We start from the raw sequence: 27,279 nt of genomic DNA on the forward strand, positions 1-27,279 counted from the left end.
TCCCTGGCAGTGTTCCAGGCCAGGCTGGACGGGGCTTGGAGCAACCTGGTCTGGTGGAAGGTGTCCCTGCCCAGGGCAGAGGGGCTGGAACCAGATGGTCTTTAAGGTCCCTTCCAACCCAAACCACTCTATGAACTAACGAAGGAGAAACTCTGTCACCTGCTATACATGGCCTCATATTTTGAGCATTTCAAAGCCAAATCTATATGTATGAGATGTAGTAAGATTGTCATGCCACACTATACTAAAACACTGCTAAATGCCGATAAGCTCTATTACTCTACAGCTTCACCGCAGAGGCAACCCCAGCTGCCTCGCTGCGCAGAGCTATTTGAGAAGGCCGTAAGCCATAAGAATAAAAAGCTTGTTTACACCCTTTTACAGCACAAGGCTTATCACACCCTTCACCTGGCTGCCAATTACTCCAAGTCTTCTTACATCGCTTCAGAAAAGCGCAGACATTCAGAAGTCTTTTTTAAAAAAACACTTCCCCGATCTCACTGCTTTCTGCAGAAGAGGACGAACAAACGTGGATATAAACACCGCCCAGAGCAGGCACCCTTTCCGTTGCTTTAAAAAACAAACAGAAAACCCGAGTAACCCCAAATACGAGCCAAACCCCTTGACCAAAGCCCCACAGTATGTAACAACATCCCCACACACACCTTCCCGTTGCGCTAAACCCAGCTCGCTACTGCAACCGCCGCCCGAAGCCGCCACAAATGGGAGGCGACGGTGATAGACCCGCCGCTGGGCCGAGGCCCCGGGACCGGGACAGCGGAACGACCCCCTGAAGCGCGCCCCGACCCCCCTACCTTAGGTCTGCTCTTGGCGCAGGCCTTGCGAGTGGCCCTGACGACCCCGTCTATAGCCTCCACCCGCTGCGGCGCTGCTCAGGCGGCTCAGGGCGGTGGCGGAAGGGGCGGGCCCGCCTCCCGGGAGCTCTCGCCCAATCAGCAGCGCGGCGGGTACGGCAGCCACGGAGGGACACACCGCCTGCGGCGCCGCGGGGCTGGCAGGGGGCTGGCAGGGGGCTGGCAGGGGGCTGGCAGGGGGCTGGCAGGGGGCTGGCAGGGGGCTGGCAGGGGGCTGGCTCCCCTACAGGGGCCCGGGAGGAGGCCCGGCTCCCACCTGTGGGGAGACCTGGCTCCTCTATAAGAGCCTGGGAGGAGGCCAGGCTCTCCTATAAGGACCTATGAGGAGATCAGGCTCCCTTATAAGAACCTATGGGGAGGTAGGGCTCCTCCATAGGGGCCCGGGAGGAGGCCAGGCTCCCCTATAAGGACATATGAGGAGGTCAGGCTCCTCTATAGGAGCCTGAGAGGAGGCCAGGCTTCCCTATAAGGACCTATGGGGAGGTCAGGCTCCCCTGTAGGGGCCTGGGAGGAAGCCAGGCTCCCCTATAGGTACCTATGGGGAGGCCAGGCTTCTCTATAGGAGCTTGGGAGGAGGCCACGCTCCATTATAGGAGCCTGCGAGGAGGTCAGGCTTCCCTATAAGAACCTACGGAGAGGCCAGGCTTCCCTATAAGAACCTATGGGGAGGTCAGGCTCCTCTATAGGAGCCTGGGAGGAGGCCAGGCTCCCCTATAAACACCGGCAGGGGGCCCAGGCTGCTGCTAGAGAGAATGTGGGTTGAGAAGCCAAGCCCCTACTGTTGAGGATGGGGAGTGTGAGGTCTCTTTTACCTGCACCGTGGCAGGACCTGGAAGTGCCGTTAGAGCGGGGCAGCCTGTCCTACAGCACCTGAGGCACCTCCAGCCACAGCAGGGCTGCTGGCTCAGCCTGGGGGGCCAAGCACCACTGCCCCTTCTGATCCCTGCCCTGGCGCCCAGCTGTCCTCAAGGAGCTGCAGCTGGAGCCGAGTCCAAGCCCCACTGGGAGCAGAAGTGACTTCTCCCAGTCCCTAGACAGACGAGCCCCTGCAGAGCTCAGGCCCACCTTGCAGAAGACATCGTAGTCAAGGAGTTAATGATCCTGAACAGGCAATGTCCACTCTATTGGACCTTGTACTTAGGGTTTGAGAAGCCCATAAGTTATTAGTGTGATCTGTAATTTACAGTATCTGTGGGCAAGGTAAACTGTACATGGGTCAAGGTGGGTGCATTGATCCTGACCAGGAAGCACATTCAGGAGCCAGTGATCCCCTTGGCAGGCACAGGGCTGTGCTGTGTGGCACAAGCCCCTCGGCCGCAGGATGAGCTCAGCCAGCTTGTGGTAACAGGAGGCCTGCAGGCAGCTCCCGCCTGGTACTGGCCCTTACGCCACCTGCCTGGCCCTGCCTGTATCTGGAAATGCAGCAAAAAGTTCTCATGTCAACTTCCTTTATGAATAGAGCTGTTTTCTTGTGATAATTTATCTATTGGCTCACAGAACCAAAAAGGGAGAGCTCCATCCGACTGCCCAAAGGCAGGGTGCCCAGCATCTGAAGGGACGTAAGATTTACTCACTATCTGTATTCCTCTTCTTATTCTGTCTTATTAAAGCAGTTGTCTTATTAAGGCATTTGTTGTCTCTCTCTCTCCCTGGGGGGCACCCTGGGGAGGGAAGGCAGGAGCTGCGCAGCTGGTTATCAGGGTTTGTAGGGAGGCCAGGCACTTGTATAGGCGTCTGGGAGGAGGCCAGACCCCTCTATAGATGTCTGTGAGGAAGCCCAGCCTCACTATAGGTGCCTATGAGGAGGCTAGGCTCCTCCACAGGGGCCTGGGAGGAGGCCAAAGTCTTCTGCACCACTTGGAAGACAACCAGGCAAGGGAAGATGCTGAAGATGAAAAGCCATTTCAGCTCTCATGGGCACACAGACTTGCTTCCCAGTAGCTCCATGTCTGGGCACTCCTCTTCCAACCCAGGGTTTGCTTGGCTTTAGGTCTATTCAAACAGTTGATGTATTCAGAACCAACACCCCCATTTTGGAATTACTTCTCTGCATTTAGTGAATGTGCGAGCCAAGTTTCAGCTTCACTGGAGATCTCTACATCCGGAAAAGCCTAACACCATCTATTGTGCTCAGTCAGCTGAAAAATCCCAATAAAGAAACCATGCAATGTATTGTAGAGTAGATACTCTTCCAGGGGAAACAGCCCTACGTGATCTACAGTTCATGGCTAATCACAAGTACTTGTTCTCATGCCAGCCTTCCTTGGTGTGTTCTCTCCCACAACTGTCTTGGTACCAAGCAAGTACTGAAATAAAGGCTGAGCAAGGATATGCTCTCATGGGCTTCCTTCCAGGAGAGGCAACTCACACCACCCAAACATCCTAGGGTGCTTTGAAGGTGTACCAGCCCCAGCCCCAACAGAAAGTGAACATGATAACCTTTTAAAAAAAAACCAAAAACATACCCAGCACACAAGCCTCAAAACTTATTTTTAAAATATGTATTTAAAGAACTAAGACTACAGCAGGCTCTTTCAAAAGAATGTTTGTACACTTGGTCTGTCAGAAATAAAATAGGACAACTGGTTCCTTGACATGCGCACTTTGCACAGTTCATTATAATGCAGCAGGACAGATGTTAAAGCTCACTGTAATCTTCTCCGCACAAGGAAATACAGTAAAAGCCCCAGGGACTGGTGGGCTTAGGCACACACTGAAGTCATGCAGATTCAACTTGAAGAACCTCATACAACTAGCAACTCCTGTTGCTCCGAGGTTAGTCACCTGGTACCAGGTTTAGACAGCTAAATTGTGTGCTGGTCCCCATGTCCTGTGTCCCTGTGTCCAGTGGCGTAAGGCACTGAGGAGCTGTTAAGCAACACCGCACACGGAGACTTCAGAGAGAGACCAGCAGCCCTGAGGTGTGTGAGCTTCTGAATCAAAGCCATAATCATATATATGGTAACACAAAGGGCATGAACTTTGAGGAGAACTGGTCAGGAAATGAGTTTCATGGCTCCAGGCCAGTGGTTTGTTTCCAGCGGTGCACAGCTAGAATGAGTCCAAGTTCAGGGACTGCCAGAAGTTAATCAAATGGGAGTCTCCAGAGCCTACCAGGGACAAGCTATACCATGAGCCTAAAAAACCACTATCCCCTCATTGGAAAGGCGGCTGAAAGAGCTGACCAATTTCCCTCAGATCCTTCACAACACTGTAGGGTGCAGGACGTCTCAGCAGGTTTGTGGTGGCACGGCCTCTCGCCAGGACTGCTGCACCAGGCAAGATGCAAATCAGCTTCCAGTATCAGCGCTTAAGCCTGGAGCACATCTACAGCTAAGCCAGACCCATGGTCTTCTCCATGGTTGGTGCTCCTCTAAGTAAGCTCCCTGAGAGACATGACTGAAATTAAATTTAAATTACAAGTTTAATCACCATTAATGAAAGACTTTAGAAACAGGCAAAAGTGTAACCTGAGATCTGAGTGGGATACGTATGCCCTGAACACAAGCCAGTGTGCCCAAAGCATCGCAACGCTCCCCTCAGCACATATGGCTTCTCTAGTTTTCTGCAGCGTGGGAGGCTCCAGCTTCTCCCAGAGGGCTGCACTTTAGAAGAACTTCAAATAAAAAACTTCCTCCGACACAGAAGATTGCCCCATGTCCAGGTCCATTGCTAATATTCCTTTTCTTCTTGAGTGTGAAGATGGAATATCCATCCAACGAGTCTGCTGATCAAAGGCACAGATTTTTAGTAGGCACTTTCTGAATGTACAAATAATTATCAGAGTCCTCAAATACTTTCTTAAAACAGAGAAGCACTTCAGCTCTGTGTGGCTGGGAATAACTGGAAACACCACCTCTGCCACGCTGGCCAGACCAACAGTGTCTTCTGCCTAGAGAACCTACAGAACAGGATCAACAGCATCTAAACCACAGCTCCAGCTCAGACAAATGGTGGGAGGGCTGACACGATCATCACTCCCAGTTGGTCACCTCAAAATGTCATCCCTTAACCAGTGGCCTTTCTTTCTCCACTGTCCCTCCTCTGTGTAGCTGCATCTCACAGTAAACCCTTTCTTCATCAAATGAGAGTACTTACTGTGGCTGTTAATGATGTATCAAGCTGTAGCCGTCAACTGTGGCATAATCAGGCTCACCTGAAACAAAGAGCACAAAAAAATTAGATCTGCTCATAAGAAGTGCTCATTACAAGACTTTATGCAGGACAGAAACACCATGCGCTGGCCACCCGTGTTAAAGGTATGGGAGGTAGGGAGGAATGAGACTCCAAGAGATGACTTGATTTGCCCAAGAGCCAAAGCAGGATCTCATTTTACCGAGTCCTGCTGCAGTATCCCATCACGAAAGTGGCACTGGGAATGATACAGCTCGTGCTGCTGAAGCAGAGAAGGGCCCAAACTGCAGAGACATCCTTAAGCTTCAGAAATGCCTACACGCAGGGCTTTGATCAGAACTCCTCCTGGGTGAAACCTTGCCTCCAAAGTCAGCGCCCAACTTCCCAGCATCTTTCAGTAGGGACCAGACTTAGAGCAGGAGCTTCACCCAAAGCAATCCCTTTAGAGAGCTAAAGCTCATGTTCTGATGGGAAGGAGCAAGAGCAGAGAGTTCCTCTGTGGGGCCAGAAACCCCATAAAGCAAGTAACTCACCTGGCGCACTGGTTGGGGTGGGTAGAGGTCCCCTCCTGCACAGAAGGAAACACAGACCTGAGGATCTGCATGGCTACAGGACTCCCGTTGCCCTGGCTCTGCGCTCCCCAGCTGCCCTCCCAGAGCTGGTGGGAGGGCAAGAGGTTTGGCCAGCCTGGGCTTTATGGAGACCTGGTACCAAGGCATGTTATGGTGGGCTCACCAATGACAGCCTGCATGGCAAACACAGGAATTGAAGCTGATACAGTGGGCGAGAGGAAAAAGTAACCAAAAAGCACTAAGTTGAGGAAACATTCACAAGTGGGCCTCAGGGCATGCCTTTTTGCATGTCTTTTTACATGCCTTTGCCCAGAGTGAGGCATCAGTAAGCCATAATTGGCCATGACTCCTCTCCTGACGTGACAGCCAAAGTGGTACACTCATCTTTAGCAAGAGTCTTTGGCCCTGAATCCTCATCTTCCCCCCGGCAGAAGCATCCTTCACACTGTCCTCCCTGCCCAGCTTCTGTCCCAGAGAGTGAATTTGGCTCTGCTGTTCCTCCCTCTACCCACACACACTTTTAACTGATCTATCTCTCCTCAGATAGACAGACCACATGGAGAACCATGCAGGGAAGCCCAGAAGGTTTCATTTTGGCATCAAAGGCTGCTCTAAAAGGGAGCTCAGATTGTTCCCAGAGAGAGCAAGACATGAAACTGCCTTGCTTTTCTGCTGTCTGAGTACCACAGCCACTCACCTCAATGCAAAGGCCTTCTGGAAGAGGCTTGGCACAAGAAAAAATGAGCACACCTTCACCACAAGCACTTTCAGAATAATATTCCCACCCATGAGAAGAGAGAAATGACCCCAAAAGGGGGAGCAAAGACCTCTGACTGGGCTCGAGGGGGTCCTTGAAGAGCTTATAATAGGCAGCACATTGACATAACTTAGGACCTGAGGGCACGGCAGGAAGATATGCCAGGGGAGGTTTAGTTTGGACATTAGGAAAAGGTTCTTCACCCAAAGGGTGGTGGAGCACTGGAACAGGCTCCCCCGGGGGGTAGTCACAGCACCAAGCCTGACAACATTTAAGAAGCATTTGGACAGCGCCCTCAGACATATGGTGTGAATTTTGGGGTTGCCCTATGCAGGGACAGGAGTTGGACTCGATGATCCTTGTGGGTCCCTTCCAACTCAGGACATTCTATGGTTCTATGATTCTATGATAACTCCTGCTGTGGAGAGTGATGGACTACATAGCATTGGAAATATTTTCCTCTAATACTCACAAGTCAAGCCTCCAAAAGACTGAAAGCAACAAAATATGCTTTTTTGGGGGGAGAGTGTAATTTGCAATAGCAATTGCAATTCTACATGTTATGTCCCTTACCTCGATATAGGTGCAGGAGCTGGACTTCTCACAGGAGTTGCATTTCTCTGTGCATTATAGTAGTTTTCATAAACAACAGGAGCTAGGAAAAGTTAACAACAGTAAAGTACAGACCTTTTATAAGCATAAACTACTTGTCAACACCAACATTCAGCTGCTAAGTCTTTCCTCTCTCTGGGAAAATGCCTGGTCAGGAAATTAAAAGTTACAGAAAGGGGAGATTATCTTCAAGGGCTGGTTATAAGTGGCAGAGACTAGTGCTGCATGCCAGTGAATGAAAGGAGGGATGCTGCAAAATCAATGTTTTTTGCATCCAAACTGATGCTGATCAAAGTAGCAGCTCCATGAGAAGTACAAGGAAGTCAGCACTACTTCGTGAGATTGTATTGAGCTTACCTGGAGCCAAACTTCCAGTTTTGCATAAATTTACAAAAAAATCAATATCCTTCTCAATGCTGCACATTTCTAAACTCTTGCGGATTTCCTCATATTTCTGCAAAAGGGAAATAAAAAGCATTTCTATACATCAGGTCAAAAAACAAGAGGGTTTTTTCCAATCATTTATTGGGGTGAAAGCCAGGAAACAAGGGTCAATGGTAGGGGAATCATAGAATCATAGAATGGTTTGGGTTGGAAGGCACCTTTAAAGGTCATCTAGTCCAACCCCCCTGCAATGAGCAGGGTCATCTTCAACTAGATCAGGTTGCTCAGAGCCTCATCCAGCCTGGCCTTGAATGTTTCCAGGGATGGGGCATCTACAACCTCTCTGGGCAACCTGTTCCAGTGTTTCACCACCCTCAAAAAACATGGGAATCCCAGAGGCAACCTCATCCACAAGAGCTCTGGCCAAAACCTTCTGCCTGCACACTCATGCTAGTGTCTGGTGGCCGATCAAGGGCCACAGCCCAACTTGGACATAATACAGCTCAGTGCACAGGAAAGCAAACTGGGCTTTGCTTTCCAGACAGAAAAATGAAGATTTTCATTTGACATACCTCATCATTCTGGACGCAGTCCTGGGAGAGCTGGTTGACATGAAGCCAGAGGGCGTTGCAGAAGTAGTTGATCCGCTCGCACTCCTGAGTCTCAAAGAACTGTAACGACACAGACAAAATGGCCCTAACATCTTTAAAACGAGAGCAAATCTCTTTTATCCTGAATGTTTCTCATCCCCAAGTGCCACTACAAAGATGACTGTCCTTAGTGAGGCGCAAGTGGTGGTGGTCTCCTGCAGGAAACATGGAAACCACAAGTCCTCCAGCTCGTCCAGAGGAGAAATCATCCCTCTACACAACTAGGTATTTCAAAGATGAGTGTTAAGCTCGGGAAGGTCTGCAGGACTGATGTGGAAGAGGTCACCCGGCACACCGCTCCCTCTGGGGAGACCAAGCCAACTTCTAAAGGCAGTGCATATTCCCTAGGGACGCCGTGGTCCTGTGGTCCCAGCTTATTTCCCTCCCACAGGTATGGAGCAATAAAAAAGCACTGGGGATGTATGAAAATAGAGGTGCATTGACTGGCTGCTCTTCTTCCTCTTTCCTGCCCAGTCCTTTTCCAAGCAGATTTAAACCCAAGTCTTTTGAAATCTGCTGTCTGGTATGCCTCAATTTCATGTGCCTTTACACATTTCCAAGAAAGATAACCTTTCATCCCAAGTGTACATATACACTTGTTATCAGTTTTGACCTTTGCACCACACTGAGAGGAAAACCTCCACGTGATCTCTCTGTGGAAGTGAAACTACTACTTTCCATGCCCCACCGTCAGAGAGGCTTCCAGAGACCCCAGACATCAAAAGCACACCAGCACTGAGACACTGATGCATGCCACACAAAACAGACAGCAAATTCCATTTCAAACGGAAAAAGTAAAATAGAGGCCTGATGAGAAGTAGCTTGGGAAGGGATTGGCACAGCTAGGAATGGGAAGGCTGTTTGCAAGCTTGCAGAAGACCTGGGATAACACTTCAGTCTCTACTGTCCCTGTCCATCTCTCGTCACAGATCACAGGCGGCTGCAAGACAGAGGTCAGCAGCAGAGCAGCTGCACAGTCCTCTCGCCACCAGCTCTGGACCTACCCAGGACATGCTTGCTAGACCACTTCGCTATGAGACAGTCTGCTTTAGGCTGATACAACCACTCGGAAGGGGTTCCCATGCTACTGCGTGGTCTGTGAGACACAAGGTGAAGGGCTCCTGGCACACAGTGTTCACGTAGAGATGGCTTCACCCAGCTTGCATCCCCAGCCTGCCACCAGCCTCTGCTGCAAAGTCATTTAAAGAAGTCTTTCAGAGTTTCAGACAGTCTGCTAGGTGTTGTTGCAGCTGTAGGACATATTGGCCTTGAGTCGCCGAGTATGCAGAGGTGGCCACGGCTGTTCAAGACGACAGCCACATCAAACATGCAAGCAGGTAATGGGCAAAAATGTCACTACTTTGACTCTGTCAATTTTTAAAGGTGGTGGAAGAAAAAATAAAAATAAAAAAATAGTGGAAGCCTTGAAGTAGTGAGACCTTGAATCCAGAAGCCAAGCATGAGGAGCACACAGGGTTAACTGCAACACATCCTGCTGCTTCACTGCCAGGGGAATACAGAGAAGGCAAATCCCCAGGAAAGTCATTCAACGGATCCTCCTGGGGGCCATCACGAGTCAAATGAAGCACGTGATGATTGGGAAAAGCCAACACGGCTTCACCAAGGGCAGATCGTGCCTGACAAATCTGGTGGCCTTCTATGATAAAAAGTGACCTGCTCGGTTGACATGGGGTGAGCGGTCGACGTTGTCTACTTGGACTTCTCCAAGGCTTTCGATACGGTTCCCCACGGCCTCCTCCTGGAGAAACTGATGCGTTATGGCCTGGACAAGTGGTCTGTGCAGTGGGTGAGGAATTGGCTGATGGGCCGCACCCAAAGGGTGGTGGTAAATGGCTCTTTTTCAAACTGGCAACCCGTCACAGGTGGGGTCCCCCAGGGATCGATATTGGGCCCAATGCTATTCAATATCTTCATAAGTGATCTGTATAATGGGATCAAGTGTAGCCTGATGAAGTTTGCAGGTGACACCAAACTGAGTGGGGAAGTAGACACTCTGGAAGGGAGAGCCACCCTGCAGGAAGATCTGGATAGGCTGGAAGAGTGGGCTAACAAGAACCTTATGAAGTTTAACAAGGACAAGTGTAAGGTCTTGCACCTGGGAAAACATAATCCAGGAGTGCAGCTCAGACTGGGATCCACCTGGCTGGAGAGCAGCTCCGTGGAAAGGGACCTGGGGGTCCTGGTGGACAGGAAGCTCAATATGAGTGAACAGTGTGCTGCTACAGCCAAGGCGGCCAATAGGATGCTGAGTTGCATCAAAAAGGGCATCACCAGCAGAGATAAAGAAGTCATTACCCCTCTCTACTCAGCGCTTGTCAGGCCACACCTGGAATACTGTGTACAGTTCTGGTCCCCGTTATACAAAAAAGATGTGGACAGGCTGGAGGGGGACCAGAGAAGGGCCACCAAGATGATCAAGGGTCTGGGAAGCCTGCCATATGAGGATAGGCTGAGAGAGCTGGGCTTGTCCAGCCTTGAGAAAAGGACGCTTAGAGGTGATCTCATCACCATGTACCAGTACTTAAAGGAGAGCTACAAAGAAGATGGAGACTCCCTTTTTACAAGGAGTCACATGGTGAGGACAAGGGGTAACGGGTACAAGTTACTGCCAGGGAGATTCTGATTGGACACGAGAGGGAAATTTTTCACAATGAGAACAGTCAATCATTGGAATAATCTCCCCAGGGAAGTGGTTGACTCAGCTGGACATGGTGCTGGGCCATCTCATCTAGATTGTGCTAGAAAGGTTGGACCAGATGATCCTTGAGGTCCCTTCCAACCTGGTATTCTATGATTCTATGAAATCTGCACCGTCCCTGACCCCTGCAGCGAGGGGTGAACATCCAGAGGACCACACTGCTGCGTGAAGGCACTTTGGGGCATTTACCTCGCAAGCTTTGATGTGCTCTTTCTGCCATTCTTCCTGGATCTTCTCCAGTGTGGTAACGCTCTGCTGGTAACTCCTGTCTGCGAGAGAAATCACACTGTCATCTGATTAACATTAATTAAGAAAAAACCTTCGCTAGAAGGTAATATGGGAAGCCTGAAATGGCTGAGACGTCAGGGAGAAAGCAGGAGTAATGTGTGAGCTTGGCTGTGGGTGGGCACTGCAAGGGGATGCAGAGCCACAGAGCAAGGCGGAGGGTCCTGCCGCAGGGAAATGGTGGGAGCAGCCTTGGTGGGGCCATGCAGGCTTCTCCAGGGCAGTGCCCACCTCCGGTATCTTGGGCATGTGTTTCTGAGGAGCCATGCTTGACCCAAGAGCTAGAGCTTGCCCAAGAGCCATGCCATGGCTTCACAACCCCCCTGCTCCCCTCGCCCTCCAAACACTGCATTTCCATGCTCACCAGAGTCCTCCAGAGCTGATTTCGTCTGAGCAAGCTTCAGGAGCAGCTGCCAAAAATGGTAGAGAGAAGAAAGGTAGAGGAGAGCCCTGGCACTGCAGCCCAACTGGGGAACATCACCAGCCCTCCCGTCTCACCCCAAAACCCAGAGCTGGGAGAAGAGCCATGGGGCAGGAGAGCTGCAAGAAGAAGCACGCCTTTCTCCCCCTGCCCCTTGGCGACCCACCTCTTCATACCTTCTCCTGCTGCTTCTGTGTCACCAGGTTTGCGTTGTGGTGCACAGCCTGTTCTGCCTCGTCCTTATCCCTGCAGCGCTGCTCATAGAGCCGCTTGGCCTAAGAGAGTCACCAAACGTGGCAGGAGCATGTCAGCAAGTAATGAGAAGCAAATACAGCTCACATGTGAGGCTTTGGAGGAAGGCACAGCCTACGAGTGAAGAGGTGGCTGCAGGCTGCCAGCAAAGCAAGGGATGGCACACAAGGCCCCAGATGCCCTACTGCTTGGGCAAAACCAGCCTCACAAGACAAGCTGCTCTTTGTTTGGGATGAAATGCTCATGGCAATCGAGTCCATGACATCTAAATCACTCGTATCCAACCCTGCAAGGCTACCACCGGCCATGTCCCTGGTGTACTCCAGTTTTTCTGAGCACACCGTGCATACCACTCATGCAGACACAACGTTGAGAGTTGCAGCAGAGGAGGAAGACCCTCGCATTTAAGTCTGCCCCAGCACTGTGCATGTTAGCAGCATTAACCCATATGGCAAGAAACAGCAGCATGTTTGCTTTACCTCCATGGTCTTCTTGTACTGCAAATTCCTGTTTTTGTGAATTGCCTCCATTATCATCTCTGTCTGTGAAGACAACAGACCTGGAGTCAGCACGTCATTGACCATCGAAGCTCCAGGATAGACTACGTGACTTAGGAAAGGAAGAGGCATGGACCAGATTGAGATGGGTTTAAGGACCTTCATCCATCCAAAGCATCTTCACAAAACCCATCTTTTATGCTTCTATCTAAGCCTCCACTTGTGTATGCAAAGGAGCTCTACAAATGAAATCCTAGCAATATATAGTACTGTATCATCTCCATAGGGTCTGGCAAAATTGGGAAGCCCGCTCCCCTCTGCTAGGTCCAAACCAACCCCTGGTTCTAACAGTTTTCCCTCATTTTCCAGACAAAGGAATCTCAAGCCAGAAGAAGTTAAGAGGCTTGCCAATTTTAGCAGACCCTATAGAGACCACACAGCACTATATATATGTTTTAAAAACATTCCTGGTTGAGGCTGGCATCCCCAGAGCTGAGGCCCTGCTATAGCTGGCCCCAAAAGGCACCCAAAGGAGAAGACGTGGCGGTGAGAAGGAAGTCGGAGGCTGCTGCACAGTTCACCAACACGGTTACAACACATAGGAAGGAGCTCAGGATTTCCTGGCAGCGGCAGGCACCGGGGGCATGGAGGGAGCTGGGGCATGGCAGGAGACACCAGCCAGGAGCAGCCCATCGCTGGGGCAGGATCAATACCCTGCAGCAAAGGCGCATGCTCCTGTGGTGCCTGACCTTTTTCCGATGCAGTTTTTGCTTTTCCCTGAAGTCCTCCATTTTCTTTGCTTCCTCCCGAAGGGTTTGTGCCAGCTGGATGTGACCTTGCCCCACATTGTCTATCTCTGCAAAGAAAAAAAAATCAAATATATATAATATATATTCCTAAGAAGACTCCGTTGCTCAAGTCAACTGTTGTAGCTGACATCAAACTGACTCAGAGATCCCACATCATACATCCCCTTGCAGAAACACGTAAAAGCAGCAGCACTTTTGAAGCTGCCTCCAAGGAGCGCCTGCCTATGTAAGGAGCTATTCAGGATCAGTCCTGCTGGGGCCTGCCCTTCAGTTTAAGAAAACTCATATCAAGAGAAGTTATTCAAACAAGCACAGTCACATCTCCCCCTCATCCAGATGAATTCAGGCACGTTTCATCACATTGCACCCTGAAGCAGCTGTCTGAAGGAAGCATTGCTCCAGGCTAGCAGACAGCCAACTTGGGGCACAGAAAAACTAATGCTAAAAAAAAATATCTCAGGCTCATCTTGCTGAAGATGAGCAGCCATACCACGAAACACCACCTCAGCAAGCTTATCAAGGGAGCTAAGCCAAACTGTAGTTCACAATTCAACCCCCAGAGCTGTTTCAAACCCGCAACTATTAATAGTCAGCTGCTGCGACGGCAGAGCCTTGTTAGGGAGGTCCAACAAGGTACAGGGCGGCAGACAAACCTGGCTGGGGTGCAGGATGGACTCAGCACAGGAGAGCAGAGCACTAGCCCTCAGGGTACAGGCGGGCTGTGACACGTGGCAATGAAGGGACAATATAAGGTGGCCAAAGCATCATCTTTTAAATGCTCTGATTACTGCATATGCATGTGAAGAGGGCAAGGCGAGCCACTCCAGCAGACTCCAGCTGAGCTCCCCATGCACCTCTTCTGATGCAGAATGCAAGCACGACTTCTGAGCTGCAGACAGCCCTGAAAGCCCAAGAGATCCCCAGGGGAACACCCTGTGGGTCTCCTCTCCCACCCGTGCCCTGGAATGGGTGGGGGACCAGTCCAAACCCCAGGCGCTGGAATGAGCCTGGCCAGGAGGACAGCCTATGCCTGACCCCAACATTGCACTGTTTTGGAGGTTTCTCTGCTATTTTCTTCCCAAGCAGTTTTGCAGGCTTTGGCGCTGCCCAGTGTCCTGACAAACATGAAGAAGAATTACTTACGTTGCTTGAAAACATCCAGAGATCTCTTCAGCGTGCTGAAAAACAGGCAGAGCATTAAAGAGTGGGAAAGCATGGCCAGGTGCAGGCATCAGCAAAGCACCTCTCCCAAACCAGATAGCAAGTCCCTCACTCAATGCCAGCCAAAGCAGCTCGAAGCAGGTTTATTTACCCCCTTTACACCTCTGTCTTTTTCCCTCTTGGCGAGTATAACACAGCTCACTTGGTTTGAGATCAACTTTACAACTTTGTGAACATTGGATGCTATTAAAAATCCTGACTTTCATGACAAAATATTTCAGGCAACCTCTTAAAAGTATCATTTGGGACATATGAGCACCTACATGGTGCATTGGCCAGTGGTTGGAAATGCAGGGAACTTTTCTCCCTATTAATATTGTACAATAAAGATTTCGGAAACATTTTAAGTGACACCTCAATATAAAACTGTAAATAAATGATCTTGGAATATCAGACCAGGCATGTATAAAGTACAGAAACAAAGCAGGAAGCAGAAGGTGCCAAGGGTTGCTGGGGAAATGGAGACCCACTCATGGAGCCAGCCACAGCACCCCTGTGGGGTGGTAGCACTCTGGGCTTTGAAGATTTGCATCGTTTGAGTCAAGGAAGTACCTGTACTTCCCTCTGGTCACAAAAACAGTCAGGAATGGACCCAAGGTCTCATGATCCTCTGCTGAACCACCAGCCCACATCTCGCTTGAGCATCTACGATGCTTTGGCTAGTCTACAGCTGGTGGGAACTTGGTGGAGTCCAACTCATTTATTGGCAAAGGCCAACCCAACTGTGCACCATTCATTCACAAGACCGATTTCAGATCATCTTCTGGTAGCGTCCCAATCACATTTCAACACTGTTTTGTCTCTCACAGCCTCCTTCCTTTTCCTCCTCCTTCGTTGCTCCAAGTAAGGACACTCATAAAAGCAAAACACACACAGGACTGTGAACTTACTTCAGCTCTGTCTGCCCGCAGGGCTGCTTCTTCGACAAGTTAATGAGCTCTTTGCCGTATTTTTCTTCTATAATTGCCCTGTTGAGAAAAGAAAGAAACGAGAGGAAGTTCTCATTTCAGAATGATACTTATTTGCAGCAGAGGCCAAGACCCTCTCTTAATATCCTCTCTGCCTTCTGACCTTCTGTAAACCAACTGTAGACAATTGGCTGAAGGAAGACTGTTGTTTGCAGTTACCCACTGTGAAAACACTTTGTTTTGCTGTGTCTGTGGTCCCGATGCATTGCTCTCCCCATCTCCCCATGGCCGATGGGTGCAAAGACCACCTCCGCAGGAGATAGAGGACGAAGCAGCCAGTGCAGCTGCTGGCTAGATGCAGCCTGGTGAGTCACCTGAGTATGTTTTAGCTCAGTTTCCTATGGGAACAAGGCTTGTGCAATCACACGTTTTCTGTATCTCGGCCATCAGCGTCTGTTGGTCCATCCACACAAAGTAATTTTGAAGCTGTTTTAAACCAAATGTGACAGAAGGGAGTAGGCACCTCAAAGACCACTCAGCCACCATACATGCACCCCAAAGCTCAGCTGGGCCATTTCAGCTCTTCAGCACTTTTTAAAATGAGGCAATAGGTACTCTCCCTGCCCATCTCTGGTCCTAAGGGAGAACACCTGAAGAAGAGGCCACATCTTGTGAGGTAACATAAATAACACCTTTGAGAGATCACATTGTCCTCCCCTCTGGGAAGAAGGAGGGAGAGGAAAAGAAAATCTATGTGTTGCAGTCTAAGAACAACCAGCTTTCTACAGTTGCTTTGAAATCTGTACAGACAACCAGGGCTGGACTTGCTTGGTCAAATGTAGATATCTCCATCTGAGCAAGCTGACCTAGCTGTCTGCAGTCAGTGGAGAGAAACAGGTACTGCTAGAGGCTTGCATTAGAATCATAGAATCATAGAATCATCAAGGTTGGAAACGACCCTTAAGATCATTGAGTCCAACCGTCGAAGGTCTACTGGATAAAATGAATAGCTTCCTAAAATGCCCGTATCTCTAATGCAGATGCAGATGCCTATGTTGTTGATTTCTAGAGTTTGGCAGTGGGGTTCACCTAACTTAATTCTTTAAAAACTCCAAAAGCTTGTAGGGAAATGGAAAAAATAAAGATTATAAATTGATTTTTTTCCTCTATCTAACAATATTCCCATGAACTTCCCTTTGAGACAAAGCATCAAATCCAACAGGCATGTTCTCCATGGCTGGGACCATGTAACAGCCATGCTGTACATGGAGAACTGGGCCACATTCAGAGCAGGATGCCAGTAGCAAGTCCAGGTCCAGTCTCTAATCTCCTCCTGGCTAGAGACATCGGCAGGAACCTACACCTGCTTCAACAGCAAAGATGAACAGGGCACAGGGTGTGGAGGAGGTTTTTTGCACTCTCTCCGTTGTCACAGATGAGTGAGACACGGTTCTCAGGGCTCAGTGGATGGTTCCTTAGGCAGCTGGCAAGCCCAAATTTTCCTGGAACATGGGATTACAGCCTAGACAGATGTAGGTGCATTAGACACTTTTAACTGCAGGTTCTCCTCCTCTTCATCCCCATTACATTTGTTCCAGGCTGTTTTGTACCAAGTCTTGTATTCAGAGGTCTGTTTTCTCCAGTTCTCAATACCAAAATTACATTAATTCATGGTTGTTCTACAACGCTCTTCATATTTAGCTGTTGCTAACCAGGTGAAGCATAAAGTCAAAATAAATGGCCAGACCATCTCAGTTTGCCTTTGTAGCCACAAAACCTCTACTTAGGTCGCATCTTCTGATTAATAAATGCACTATCTAATGCTACTACTTCTTTTTAACATAAAATCTGTGGGCTGTCCATAATGTACAAAGACAAATTCGGGACAAAGCCGTGCCTCTCCTGCAGCAAGGTCTTCACCTGATCTTCTGCAAGCTGAACTGCAAGGTGAACTTCATGGGAGAGCGTGTGGCCTGGGCAGGCCACCAACAGCTGCAAACACATCAGTACAGATGTCTGGCAACATGTAAGACTGAATTATTAAACTGCTCCTGATTCCTCTTTCTTTTTAACAGATAGTTCAAAATGTGAGCATCAAGCCCTGGGCACCATCGCTACCTTGCAGCTGAGTATTCCTGGGCATGGACTTCATACCACAGCACCAGCCGTGCAAGGAAAGGACAGCATAAGAAAACAAGTTCCTCATCAGTCAAAAATCAAAGGTATTTTAACATAGCAGACAGTTAAACGTGACAGAAACCAAACTAGGAATACAAGGAGTAGAAGTAGTGCCAGGGCCTCACTTCCCCGGTTCAACCCAACCCGTTTTCAGAGGCAGCTCCATACCTTTCCTTCAGAAAGTCTTCAAACTCTTTGCAGTTCTTCCTGCCATCATTCAGATGTTGAATGATGCTGTCGTAGCCAACTGTGCTTGTCAGATCCGTGCTCTGAGAACACAAGAACAGGAGTCACATCCCAGTCAGTGCCGTCCACGGCCACTGCCACATCCAGTGGCATTTGCACAAGCGATGACTCAGCTGGGAGCAAGCATGCAAGTGCCTCTTTATGAAATAAGATCTTTTTCTTTTAGGGGTGGGAGAGGCTCCAGAATGAAAACAGTGGCAGCAATCTGGGACAAGGCACTTCCATGACTTTCAGAAAACAGAAGAGCTCAGTCCTACCATATCCTATTGCTCCCCCCTGGCCTAAGCACAGCTGGCCCCACGGCACATGGCATCTCCTCCTAGGAGCTTAGCTGTCAGCTCTAACTTAATGAAATCAAACCCTAAAACCCCTCCAAGTCTCTAGATACAGCCTACCTTACTACTGCTCCTCCCAGTTTCTGCAGACATGGAGATGGATCTTGGCTAGTGTTGACTTGCCATATTCTGGGCATCACCCTCACGTCTGGCTGTAGGAACCTACATCTGGGCTGAAGGTGAATTTAGCAGACCTTTCTGCATGGGATTGCTCAGCTATGGACTTCCCTCACTGCCTCCACAGCAATGTATGGATGCACCCAATGACTGCTGCTTTAACAGCCTTCTCTTTAGCCTTGTGAAAAGCAACCCTCTCCCACTCACATCAATTCAAAACACCACTGCAAAGATCATTTCCCTAAGTACCAGGTCCTCCCCCACCACTGCTGTATGCCCTCCAACACATCACACAGGGCTAGCTTCTTCACTCCCCACAAAACATCACAGCCATGGAGAGGTCCTTCCTCTACCACCCATGGGGCCAAGTCCCATCTTCCAACCCAGGGCTCTCAGCACCGTAGTGCCACTCACACTTCCCATAGACTTCTGAAGGATCAGTTCTTTCCTTCAAATTACTTCTTAAAAACATATATTGTACTGATGCTTATTAAAAAAATAAAAGAAAGATACATGCAGCAATGATGTAGGTGGGCTAGGATGAAGGTTGACTAACTCTACCCCATTCTTTCCTCATACCCATGCCTGGAAGTACCTTAGGACAAAAAATGGATTTTTGCCCTATGACTGTTGAGGATTTACCACCATGGAGACCTGGGCCAAAAGCAGGGCTCCTAAGTACAAAGAGATGCTCTGACCATGAGTTCTCCTTCTCTGGAAGAAGCCTGAAGCAAATGCAGGGAGCTGAGCAGAAGGTGCTACCTGTTGTCTTCTGCAAAGAGGACCAGTCAGTGTTGCATATATGGGAGCAAAAAACATAGGGAAAGAGGCTGCAGAAAGGAAACAATGGTAGGAGCAGATATGAAACTCAGGGAAAGGAAGCAAAAGCCACAAACAGTTCTTAAGAAGCTCAAAGAGGAATAATGTCAGGACGGAGAGATTCAGGAAGTGGTTTGAAGCCGGGATGAGAGTACACAGAGAACTGGCATGAAAGTGTGGGCAGCAGAAGACGCAGAAGAAGTCAATGAGTCAATGAGAAGTCCTGAGTCAATGGACCATATGACAGGGATCAGGGGGGCAAAGTTCCTCCCACTGTAAGTGAAGATCAGGTTCACGACCACCTGAGGAACCTGAATGTATGTAAGTCTGTGGCACTTGACGAGATGCATCCCAGAGTCCTGAGGGAAGTGGCTGATGTAGTTGCCAAGCCACTTGCCATGATATTCGAAAAGTCATGGCAGTCAGGTGAAGTCCCTGGGGACTGGAAAAAGGGAAACATTGCAGCCATTTTTAAAAAGGGTAGAAAGCAGGCCCCTGGGAACTACCGACCTGTGAGCCTCACCGCTGTGCCTGGGAAGATCATGGAACAGATCCTCCTAGAAGCTATGCTGAGGCACATGGAGGACAGGGAGGTGATTCGAGACAGCCAGCACAGCTTCACCAAGGGCAAGTCCTGCCTGACCAACCCAGTGGCCTTCTGTGATGGAGTGACTGCATCAGTGGACAAGGGCAGAGCTATGGATGTCGTCTATCTGGACTTCTGTAAGGCCTTTGACACGGTCCCCCACAACATCCTTCTCTCTAAATTGGAAGGATATGGATTTGATGGGTGGACTGTTGGGTGGATGAGGAATTGGCTGGATGGTCACATCCAGAGGGTAGCGGTCAATGGCTCGATGTCCAGATGGAGATCAGTGACAAGTGGTGTCCCTCAGGGGTCCGTACGGGGGCCAGTACTGTTTAATAACTTCATCAATGACATAGTGAGATTGAGTGCACCCTCAGATGACACCAAGCTGAGTGGTACAGTTGACACACCCGATGGATGGGATGCCATCCAGAGGGACCTGGACAGGCTGGAGAGGTGGGCCTGTGTGAACCTCATGAGGTTCAACAAGGCCAAGTGCAAGGTCCTGCGCCTGGGTTGGGGCAACCCCCAGTATCAGTACAGGCTGGGGGGTGAAGGGATGGAGAGCAGCCCTGAGGAGAAGGACTTGGGGGTGCTGGTAGAAGAAAAGCTGGACATGAGCCGGCAATGTGCTCTCACAGCCCAGAAAGCCAACTGTGTCCTGGGCTGCATTCAAAGAAGCGTGGCCAGTGGGGCAAGGGAGGGGATTCTGCCCCTCTACTCCACTCTGGTGAGACCCCACCTGGAGCCCTGCGTCCAGCTCGGGGGTCCTCAGCACGGGAAGGACATGGAGCTGTTGGAGCGGGTCCAGAGGAGGCCACAGAAATGGTCAGAGGCTGGAGCACCTCTGCTATGAGGACAGGCTGAGAGAGCTGGGGGTGTTCAGCCTGGAGAAGAGAAGGCTGTGGGGAGACCTGATTGCGGCTTTTCAGTACTTAAAGGGGGCTTAGAAGAAAGATGGGGACAGACTTTTTAACAAGGCCTTCTGCAACAGGACAAGGGGTGATGGTTTTTAACTAAAAGAGGGGAGATTTAGACTAAACACAAGGAAAAAATTTTTCATGATGAGGGTGGTGGAACACTGGAACGGGTTGCCCAGAGAGGTGGTAGATGCCCCATTCTTGGAAACATTCAAGGCCAGGTTGGATGGGGCTCTGAGCAACCTGATCTGGTTGAAGATGTCCCTGCCCATTGCGGGGGGATGGACTAGATGGCCTTTGAAAGTCCCTTCCATCCTAAAGTATTCTATGATTCTAAGAAGAAGGGGATTTCTCAGGAGTTTGTACATGGTGCACGAAATGAGGAGGAACAGGGCTGGTATGTGTGATAAATGAAGGATTTCATTATGTGGACTTCCCTAAGGAGTCAAGGACTTGAATGTCAGTGGCCAGAAAGCAAGAAGTGAAGCGGAGATCTGGTGGAGTGGGACCTGCAGGAAATCCCCGGGTATCCCAGATCAGCTTTGCTCCATCCATGGCGTGCACGGGAAGAGAAGACTGTGGAGCAGGACCTAAGCAGAAACCAAAACAGTTTCTGTTTCTTTACAAAGCACAAACATCCCTCCAAAAAGTGCTTATTACTGATAAACCGACAACCAGTTTTCAGTTTGTGTCATGTCTTTGCTAATAGGGTCTGTGAAAAAGGAAACACACTTGCTCTGAAGTTACTCTTCATGACGGTTGCAAAACACAGGAACATCCTAAATTGACTTCCTGGTTTCAAAGAAATAAAATGGATGCAGAGAGCAACTATCAGTCACTGGAAGCTCAGGTGGGACAGAGCAGTGAGACCCACTTCGCTGCCTGTTGAGGGGCACCCAAAGGCTCCTGCATCCCGCTGTGCTGCCTGGGACACAAAAATGTGCACCAAGCTCTTTGTTTAATCACTCTTCCTCCTCCAGTAGAAGGATTTAATTCCAGCAGGTATGTATTTCCTAAGTGCCCAAGGCTGGATCAGACCTCGCACTGCAAGGTGTTATATGAAACATGGGAGGTGCTTCCAGGCAGTGGGAGCTCTTGGCCCAGAAGGAGCTGGGCAGGGTTGTATGCCATGAAACCAGCCTTCACAGCACCCTTCTGGGCAGACATTGGCACGGAAGGAATAAAAAGGACCAGCGTGACTGCCCGTGGGATGTCCCAAAGGCAGGGCTGGCAGGGAGCAATGAAAGAGGAAGGGCAACACAGTGAGCACAGAGCCATGGGCGCAGAGGACAAGATTTAAAGATATAATAAACCAAGAAAACCAAAGACGGGTATGGAGGATGGGGAGTTGCACCAAGCCCTCCCCAACCAGAGGGATGCAGGCAGACAAGCATCTCTCCTCCCACCCTGCAGCACGCAGTTGTCCTGGTCCTCCCCGCTGGGCATAGCTCTGAGCCCATGTGCTATTTAGAGGACAGCCCATGGAAACTAAAACCAGATGATTCAAGGTGACAAAGCAGCAGCTGATGTTTCCCAAGCCCATGGGTCTCAACAGGACGTGCCCCCTCCTTCCCAATCCACCGCCCGGGTTTGCGCCTTCCTCCCAACGGACTCAATGAGGGGAAGGACTTTGTGTGCTTGTTGTGATGAAACTTTCAGTTTTGTTTGCACTTTTAGCCAAAAGAGGGGCTAAAATGCTGTAGTGGGGATCTGAAATCACGTTATGACCTTGTGTCAGTAACAGCTAAAAGGAAAGCTGTTGACCTTGACATTTTCATCTTCTACCCCACTTTACATGGAAAACCCTCTCCAGACACACATGAAGCCAATGGCATGTCAGAATCATAGGATGAGAGAATCGTTTATGTTACAAAAGACCCTTAAGATCATCGAGTCCAACCGTTAACCCAGCACTGCCAAGCCCACCACTAAACCATGTCCTCAAGCACCACATCTACCCGTCCTTTAAATATCTCCAGGGATGGAGACTCAACCACTGCCCCGGGCAGCCTGTGCCAGGGCCTGACTGCCCTTTCAGTGAAGAATTTTTTCCTAATATCCAACCTAACCCTGCCCTGGCGCAGCTTGAGGCCGTTCCCTCCTGTCCCATTGCTTATTCCTGGGGAGAAGAGACCGACCCCCCCCGGCTCCAGCCTCCTTCCAGGCAGTTGCAGAGAGCGATGAGGGCTCCCCTCAGCCTCCTCTTCTCCAGGCTGAGCACCCCCAGCTCCCCCAGCCGCTCCTCCCCAGCCTTGTGCTCCAGCCCCTGCCCCAGCCTCGCTGCCCTGCTCTGGCCACGCTCCAGCCCCTCCATGGCCGCCTTGGGGTGAGGGGCCCAGCGCTGAGCACAGGATTTGAGGGGCGGCCTCACCAGTGCCCAGTGCAGGGGCACCATCACCTCCCTGGTCCTGCTGGCCACACTATTCCTGATACAAGCCAGGATGCCATTGGCCCTCTTGGCCACCTGGGCACACTGCTGGCTCATGTTCAGGCGGCTGTCAACCAACACCCCCAGGTCCTTTTCCACCAGGCAGCTCTCCAGCCACTCTTCCCCAAGCCCGTAGCATTGCATGGGGTTGTTGTGACCCAAGTGCAGGACCCAGCACTTAGCCTTATTGAACCTCATACAATTGGCCTCAGTCCATTGATCCAGCCTGTCCAGATCCCTCTGTAGAGCCTTCCTACCCTCAAGCAGTCTGTCCCAACCTTCCCAAAAATGAAAGGTTTGGGGCACTGCACTGCTCACGGACCATCAGTTGAAAGATCTTTATTTATGCAGAGCTCTTAGTATCTCTCCTCAGCCTAATCTGCTCCGAGAAATACAGCAGAAGCTGGATGTCTATTTTAGTAGTCGGAAACACCGTGCAACATTAAATGGCTATGCTATTCCTCCTCGCAGTCAGGACAGCCTCAAAAACACTCAGGGTCCTGCTGCGGTCACTGACACCAAGAAAAATGGTTTTGCTGGTGCCTGCAGGGAGCAGGATGAGGAGAGCAGGAGATGCTGCAAGAGGCTGCAGTTCCTCCCCATCCCATAACTGGGTTGATATATAACTCCTGGTTGACAACAGGATATATAGATATATAGATATATATACAAAACTCATCGCAGGGACTTACTGCAAATTCACCCACCTGCGAACCGCATCCTGCAAAAAGCAGCTTTTTGATTAATAATTTTCCATTTGAAGTTTCCTCCCTGCTATGCCAACACATGTACCCTGCTCATCCCAGAGACAGAGAAAGCAATGGACCATCCCACCTCAATGCAATTAATTCTTCCCACAAACCGCACCTTGTTCCTTTCAAACGACGACCCGAGGATTTCATAATGCTGCTGATAAACTCCTCCAAGCCAGTCCCCATTTAGAGAAGGACAAGCAGGAGCTCAGGGCTGGCAGCCCTCCCGGGTCCCCCAACAGCGGGGATGCAGAAAAAAGGAGTTTATCCCCAGCCAGCCTCATGAGGCTAAAAAAAAATCATGGCAACGAAGAAGAAATACAGCCGGTCACAGCCCTGACAAAATACCATCCATAACCCGTGGTAGCGGGTTCCTTTGCAGACACCGGCACTCCCTTGCTCTGCAGCAAGGGGTAAAGCATTTCCTTGCCCCCACGCTTCATTTCTGCCATTGCAAAAAGAGATGCAATAGCTCTTTCCTATGTGTTGGAGGGTAAATAAGTGTTTTCAGATACTTTACCACGTGCTTTGTTAGAAAATTAAATACACCAGTGCAGCTTTTACTGCAGATGACTTGCCTGAGCCATGGATTGTTTTAGCAGCATCATTTTTTCTTGGTGTGACAAGTAAATATTTGAGAGTGCCTCAAAGATTTAGATACCTAAGTCTTATTTTAAAAAATTGCTTGACCAGACCAACCTCAGTGAGAGTCAGCAGTTCTCAGTCTTTTGCATCATTTGCGTATTGTTTTAATGTTTTACCAAATGCTTCTTTTTAATGCACCCTGGAACGCACTGCAGAGAGCAGAAATATTACTTTGGTCTCATTAAAAGCAAAGTGACTGCGAATCCACTCTCCAAGTTGCAAGCTGTTAGCCAATAGATCAGACATAAAGTGTGTTTTAGCATTATCATCATTTCTATTTTTCCCCACAAAGTTTTACAGGTGCCTACAAGGACCGAATGATGAGACCCAAAGCTTTGCTGTTGGGTTCCTCGAAATATTCTGCAAGAGCAGGCTTGGAGAGAACCAAGCACATACCAAGAAAATGATTAAAGTGAAAGAAGAGACCTTGTAGAGTGAAAGAAGAAGAGCAGATTGCAAAAACCAAATGAAAACAAAACCCCACATTTGCTCAACTTGCAGCAATTGCTACAGGCGGAGCAAGAGGAAACAAACATGATCTTTGGCATATTTTTATTTTTGCACAGCTCTTTTGCAGGCAGCTGCAGGCAGCACAGGCTGCGGGAGGGAGCATTCAAGGCAACACTGGCCCTCACGTGCAGCTTCAGGCATCCCCGGACTTGGGCCCCTGGGCGAGCAGGAGCTGCGGTAGGATGCAAAAGAGCAAACCCCTTTATTTAAGGGAATTTATCATCTTGTGCTGAGACCTAAGAGCACGAGCAAACTCAAGTGCAGAGAGCAAACTCGCAACATGCTTTCCCAACGCAGCGCATCATGAGCATCACGCCATGAACTTTGGCAGGGACCAGGTTCCAGTGCAGGAAAAGACAGACAGACAGACACACACACCCCCAAAGAAACCAGAACTGCCAGGGTTTAAAGCTAAATCGGTCCCCAGATGAGCCTTGAGGCACAGCCCCACTGCCCTGGCAGAGCCGGGGGGCTGCAGCTTATGACCACAAAGAAATTCGGCAGTCGCCGTTCAGAACCCACCACGTTTCAAAGTTGGAAGCTACAGTACCAAAACCAGTTCAGCTTTTGGGTGTTTGGTTATCTTTTCCTTTGTCGCATCAATTGGAGCATCCCTCCCCTGGAGCCCTCCCAAAATCTCTTTCCCATCGGGCTGTCCTGACCACTTTGAAATCACTTGCTTTGGCAAAGAAGAGTTCTCCTTCCCTTTTTGACTTAGGCAAAGTAATTTAAGAGGAAAAATTGCAGGAGGAAGTTTGCGCTCTTTCACAGCACTTATCAGCAAACCAAAGCTGGACGAGCAGCCCTCTGCACCTCATCTAAATTTGTTTTTTATGCCCATCTCTCTCGTTCTGCCCTTCCCTCCCCAGCCCTCGCAGCTGATGCACAGTCACTGCTACGTGGCGTGGAGACTGCTTGGGGTGGTACCTGCTTTTTCCATGGGCCAAACAACCACAGCGGGGCCTCGATCTCTCCACTGAGTCACGTCCATCACGCTCCCATCCAACCTCCGCCCCAGCTGCCTGCCCCAGGCACGTCGATCGGGGGAAGTTGAAGCACACAGGCTTCGTAAAGGAAAAAGCCAAGCAAAATCCCTGGCAACACCGATAGTTTTAGGCTCAGCAAGAGGATTATTCAGTAAATAGACGTGTTTGCTATAAAAGGGACCGGGCAGGCATGAGCAATCCGTGCAATGTCCCGGCTCCTCCTCACCTTTGGGGCTTGGGGCAGCTCCTGCCCCAGTATTTTCTCCCACCGAGCCCCCTCCTCCAGGATCCTCCTTCAAAAAGCACCACGCCACAGCGGGAGAGGAACAAACCAGCCAGCGCTAACCGAAGCCAGTCCTGCGGCGAGGGCCTCTTCTTCAATCCAACGTGCCACTGAAGCATGACAAACCATGTCTACTCAGCTCTCCTGGCATCACAGTTATTCTCCGCAGCCGGGGGATGCTGCCACCACCCTCGCATCCCTGCACATTTGCAAAGCAAAGGGAGCACCGTGAAAATTTCTCGGGCAACAAATAGCTGAGAAACAGCCGCCAGACACAAAGCTGGCTTTATTTTCCAAGCCAGGCTTGATACCTATATGGCATTTACAGATTTGACAGCGCTATGCCAGATAACATGCTAATGATGCTGGGTGAGCCTGGTGCTCTGCATTTACCCCTCTTATTCCACAACACGCAGCAGCCCCAAACCTGGTGCCCGCTCCTCTGGGGGCCCATGCACCTTTGCCCAGTCCTGCAAGACAGGTGCTGCTTCCCAGGCATCGTCTGGGAAACCCTGAGCATTGCCATTCACAGATGGGGATTTTCAGCCCCGAAAGCCAAAATTTTGTAATTTATTTCCTGGTTGCCGGTACCTGGAACGAAGGCCCATGTACCAAGAGGAACTGAACAGCCACAGCCAATGCTCTGCAGCACATAAGTGGCTATTCAGCACTTCTCCATTCCCAAAAGCACAGCTCAGACTCAGAAAAATAAATTGCACGTTTGCCCAAACTGTGGCTTTTTCTCAGCAGCTGGCAGCAGCACACCGAGAGACTCGCTCCTAGTCCAGGATTAGCTCAACATCAAAGGACCCTTTTTGGCCGTGGTGCCTCCAAGTAGTTCATCAGTGACTAATTATTATTATCAAACCCTCAGCCCGGCACTGACTTCCTCCAACAATGCAGCAGCAGCTCACTGGGGCTGCACAGGGCAGGTTGCAAAGCCACAGCTCTCAGGACACGCGTGGACAGGCAGCACCTGCTGAGGGATGCTCAGAGCCTTCAGCAAAGGCACCCCAAGGACCACGAAGGCAGCTTTGGAGCCAACTCTGACCAGAGAGGGGTGATCCCCCCCGACCCAGCTGTGATCCCCCACCTCCAGCTGTGACCCCCCCATCTCCAGCTGGGTCCTACCCCGGTTCACTGTGCCCCCACTCACCCAGAAGTGGTCCCTGAACCGCGCTTCCCGCATGATGCCGATGCCGCCGTCGCCACCGCGGCTCCCAGTGCCGTTGCCGCCCCGTCCCGCCCCACCCGGCCGGTCCCACCCCACGTCGTGGTGTCCCCACCCCGTCCCCCCCCACGGCTACACCCACCCCACCAGCTGCGTGGAGCTTCGCTATGCACTCCTGGGTCTCTGTGGGTTTGGGGACCAGGG

General features: G+C 50.2%; 1 protein-coding gene and 1 long non-coding RNA gene across 2 annotated transcripts; both read right to left on the reverse strand.

Moving 5' to 3' along the window:
* Positions 1-407: 407 nt before the first annotated feature.
* On the reverse strand, positions 408-908 carry LOC148054961 (uncharacterized). Its single transcript, XR_015706119.1, has 2 exons — positions 816-908; positions 408-507 (listed from the first exon to the last, which is right to left on the reverse strand). It is a non-coding gene; the product is annotated as an uncharacterized LOC148054961 (long non-coding RNA).
* Positions 909-3,387: 2,479 nt separating this feature from the next.
* Positions 3,388-27,134, reverse strand: PSTPIP2 (proline-serine-threonine phosphatase interacting protein 2). The gene is given in 15 exon segments (XM_087763665.1): positions 3,388-4,767; positions 4,970-5,031; positions 5,543-5,577; positions 6,912-6,993; positions 7,308-7,404; positions 7,907-8,005; positions 10,893-10,972; positions 11,353-11,398; positions 11,586-11,684; positions 12,141-12,203; positions 12,908-13,014; positions 14,111-14,145; positions 15,079-15,156; positions 17,443-17,543; positions 27,061-27,134. Coding segments are annotated over 15 exon segments (1,302 nt in total). The 5' UTR covers positions 27,094-27,134; the 3' UTR covers positions 3,388-4,482.
* Between the last annotated feature and the right edge of the window lie 145 nt (positions 27,135-27,279).

Source organism: Nipponia nippon, unplaced genomic scaffold (assembly GCF_047370975.1).
Source record: "Nipponia nippon isolate SJK-2023a ecotype South Korea unplaced genomic scaffold, ASM4737097v1 scaffold_29, whole genome shotgun sequence".
Taxonomy (NCBI): domain Eukaryota; kingdom Metazoa; phylum Chordata; class Aves; order Pelecaniformes; family Threskiornithidae; genus Nipponia; species Nipponia nippon.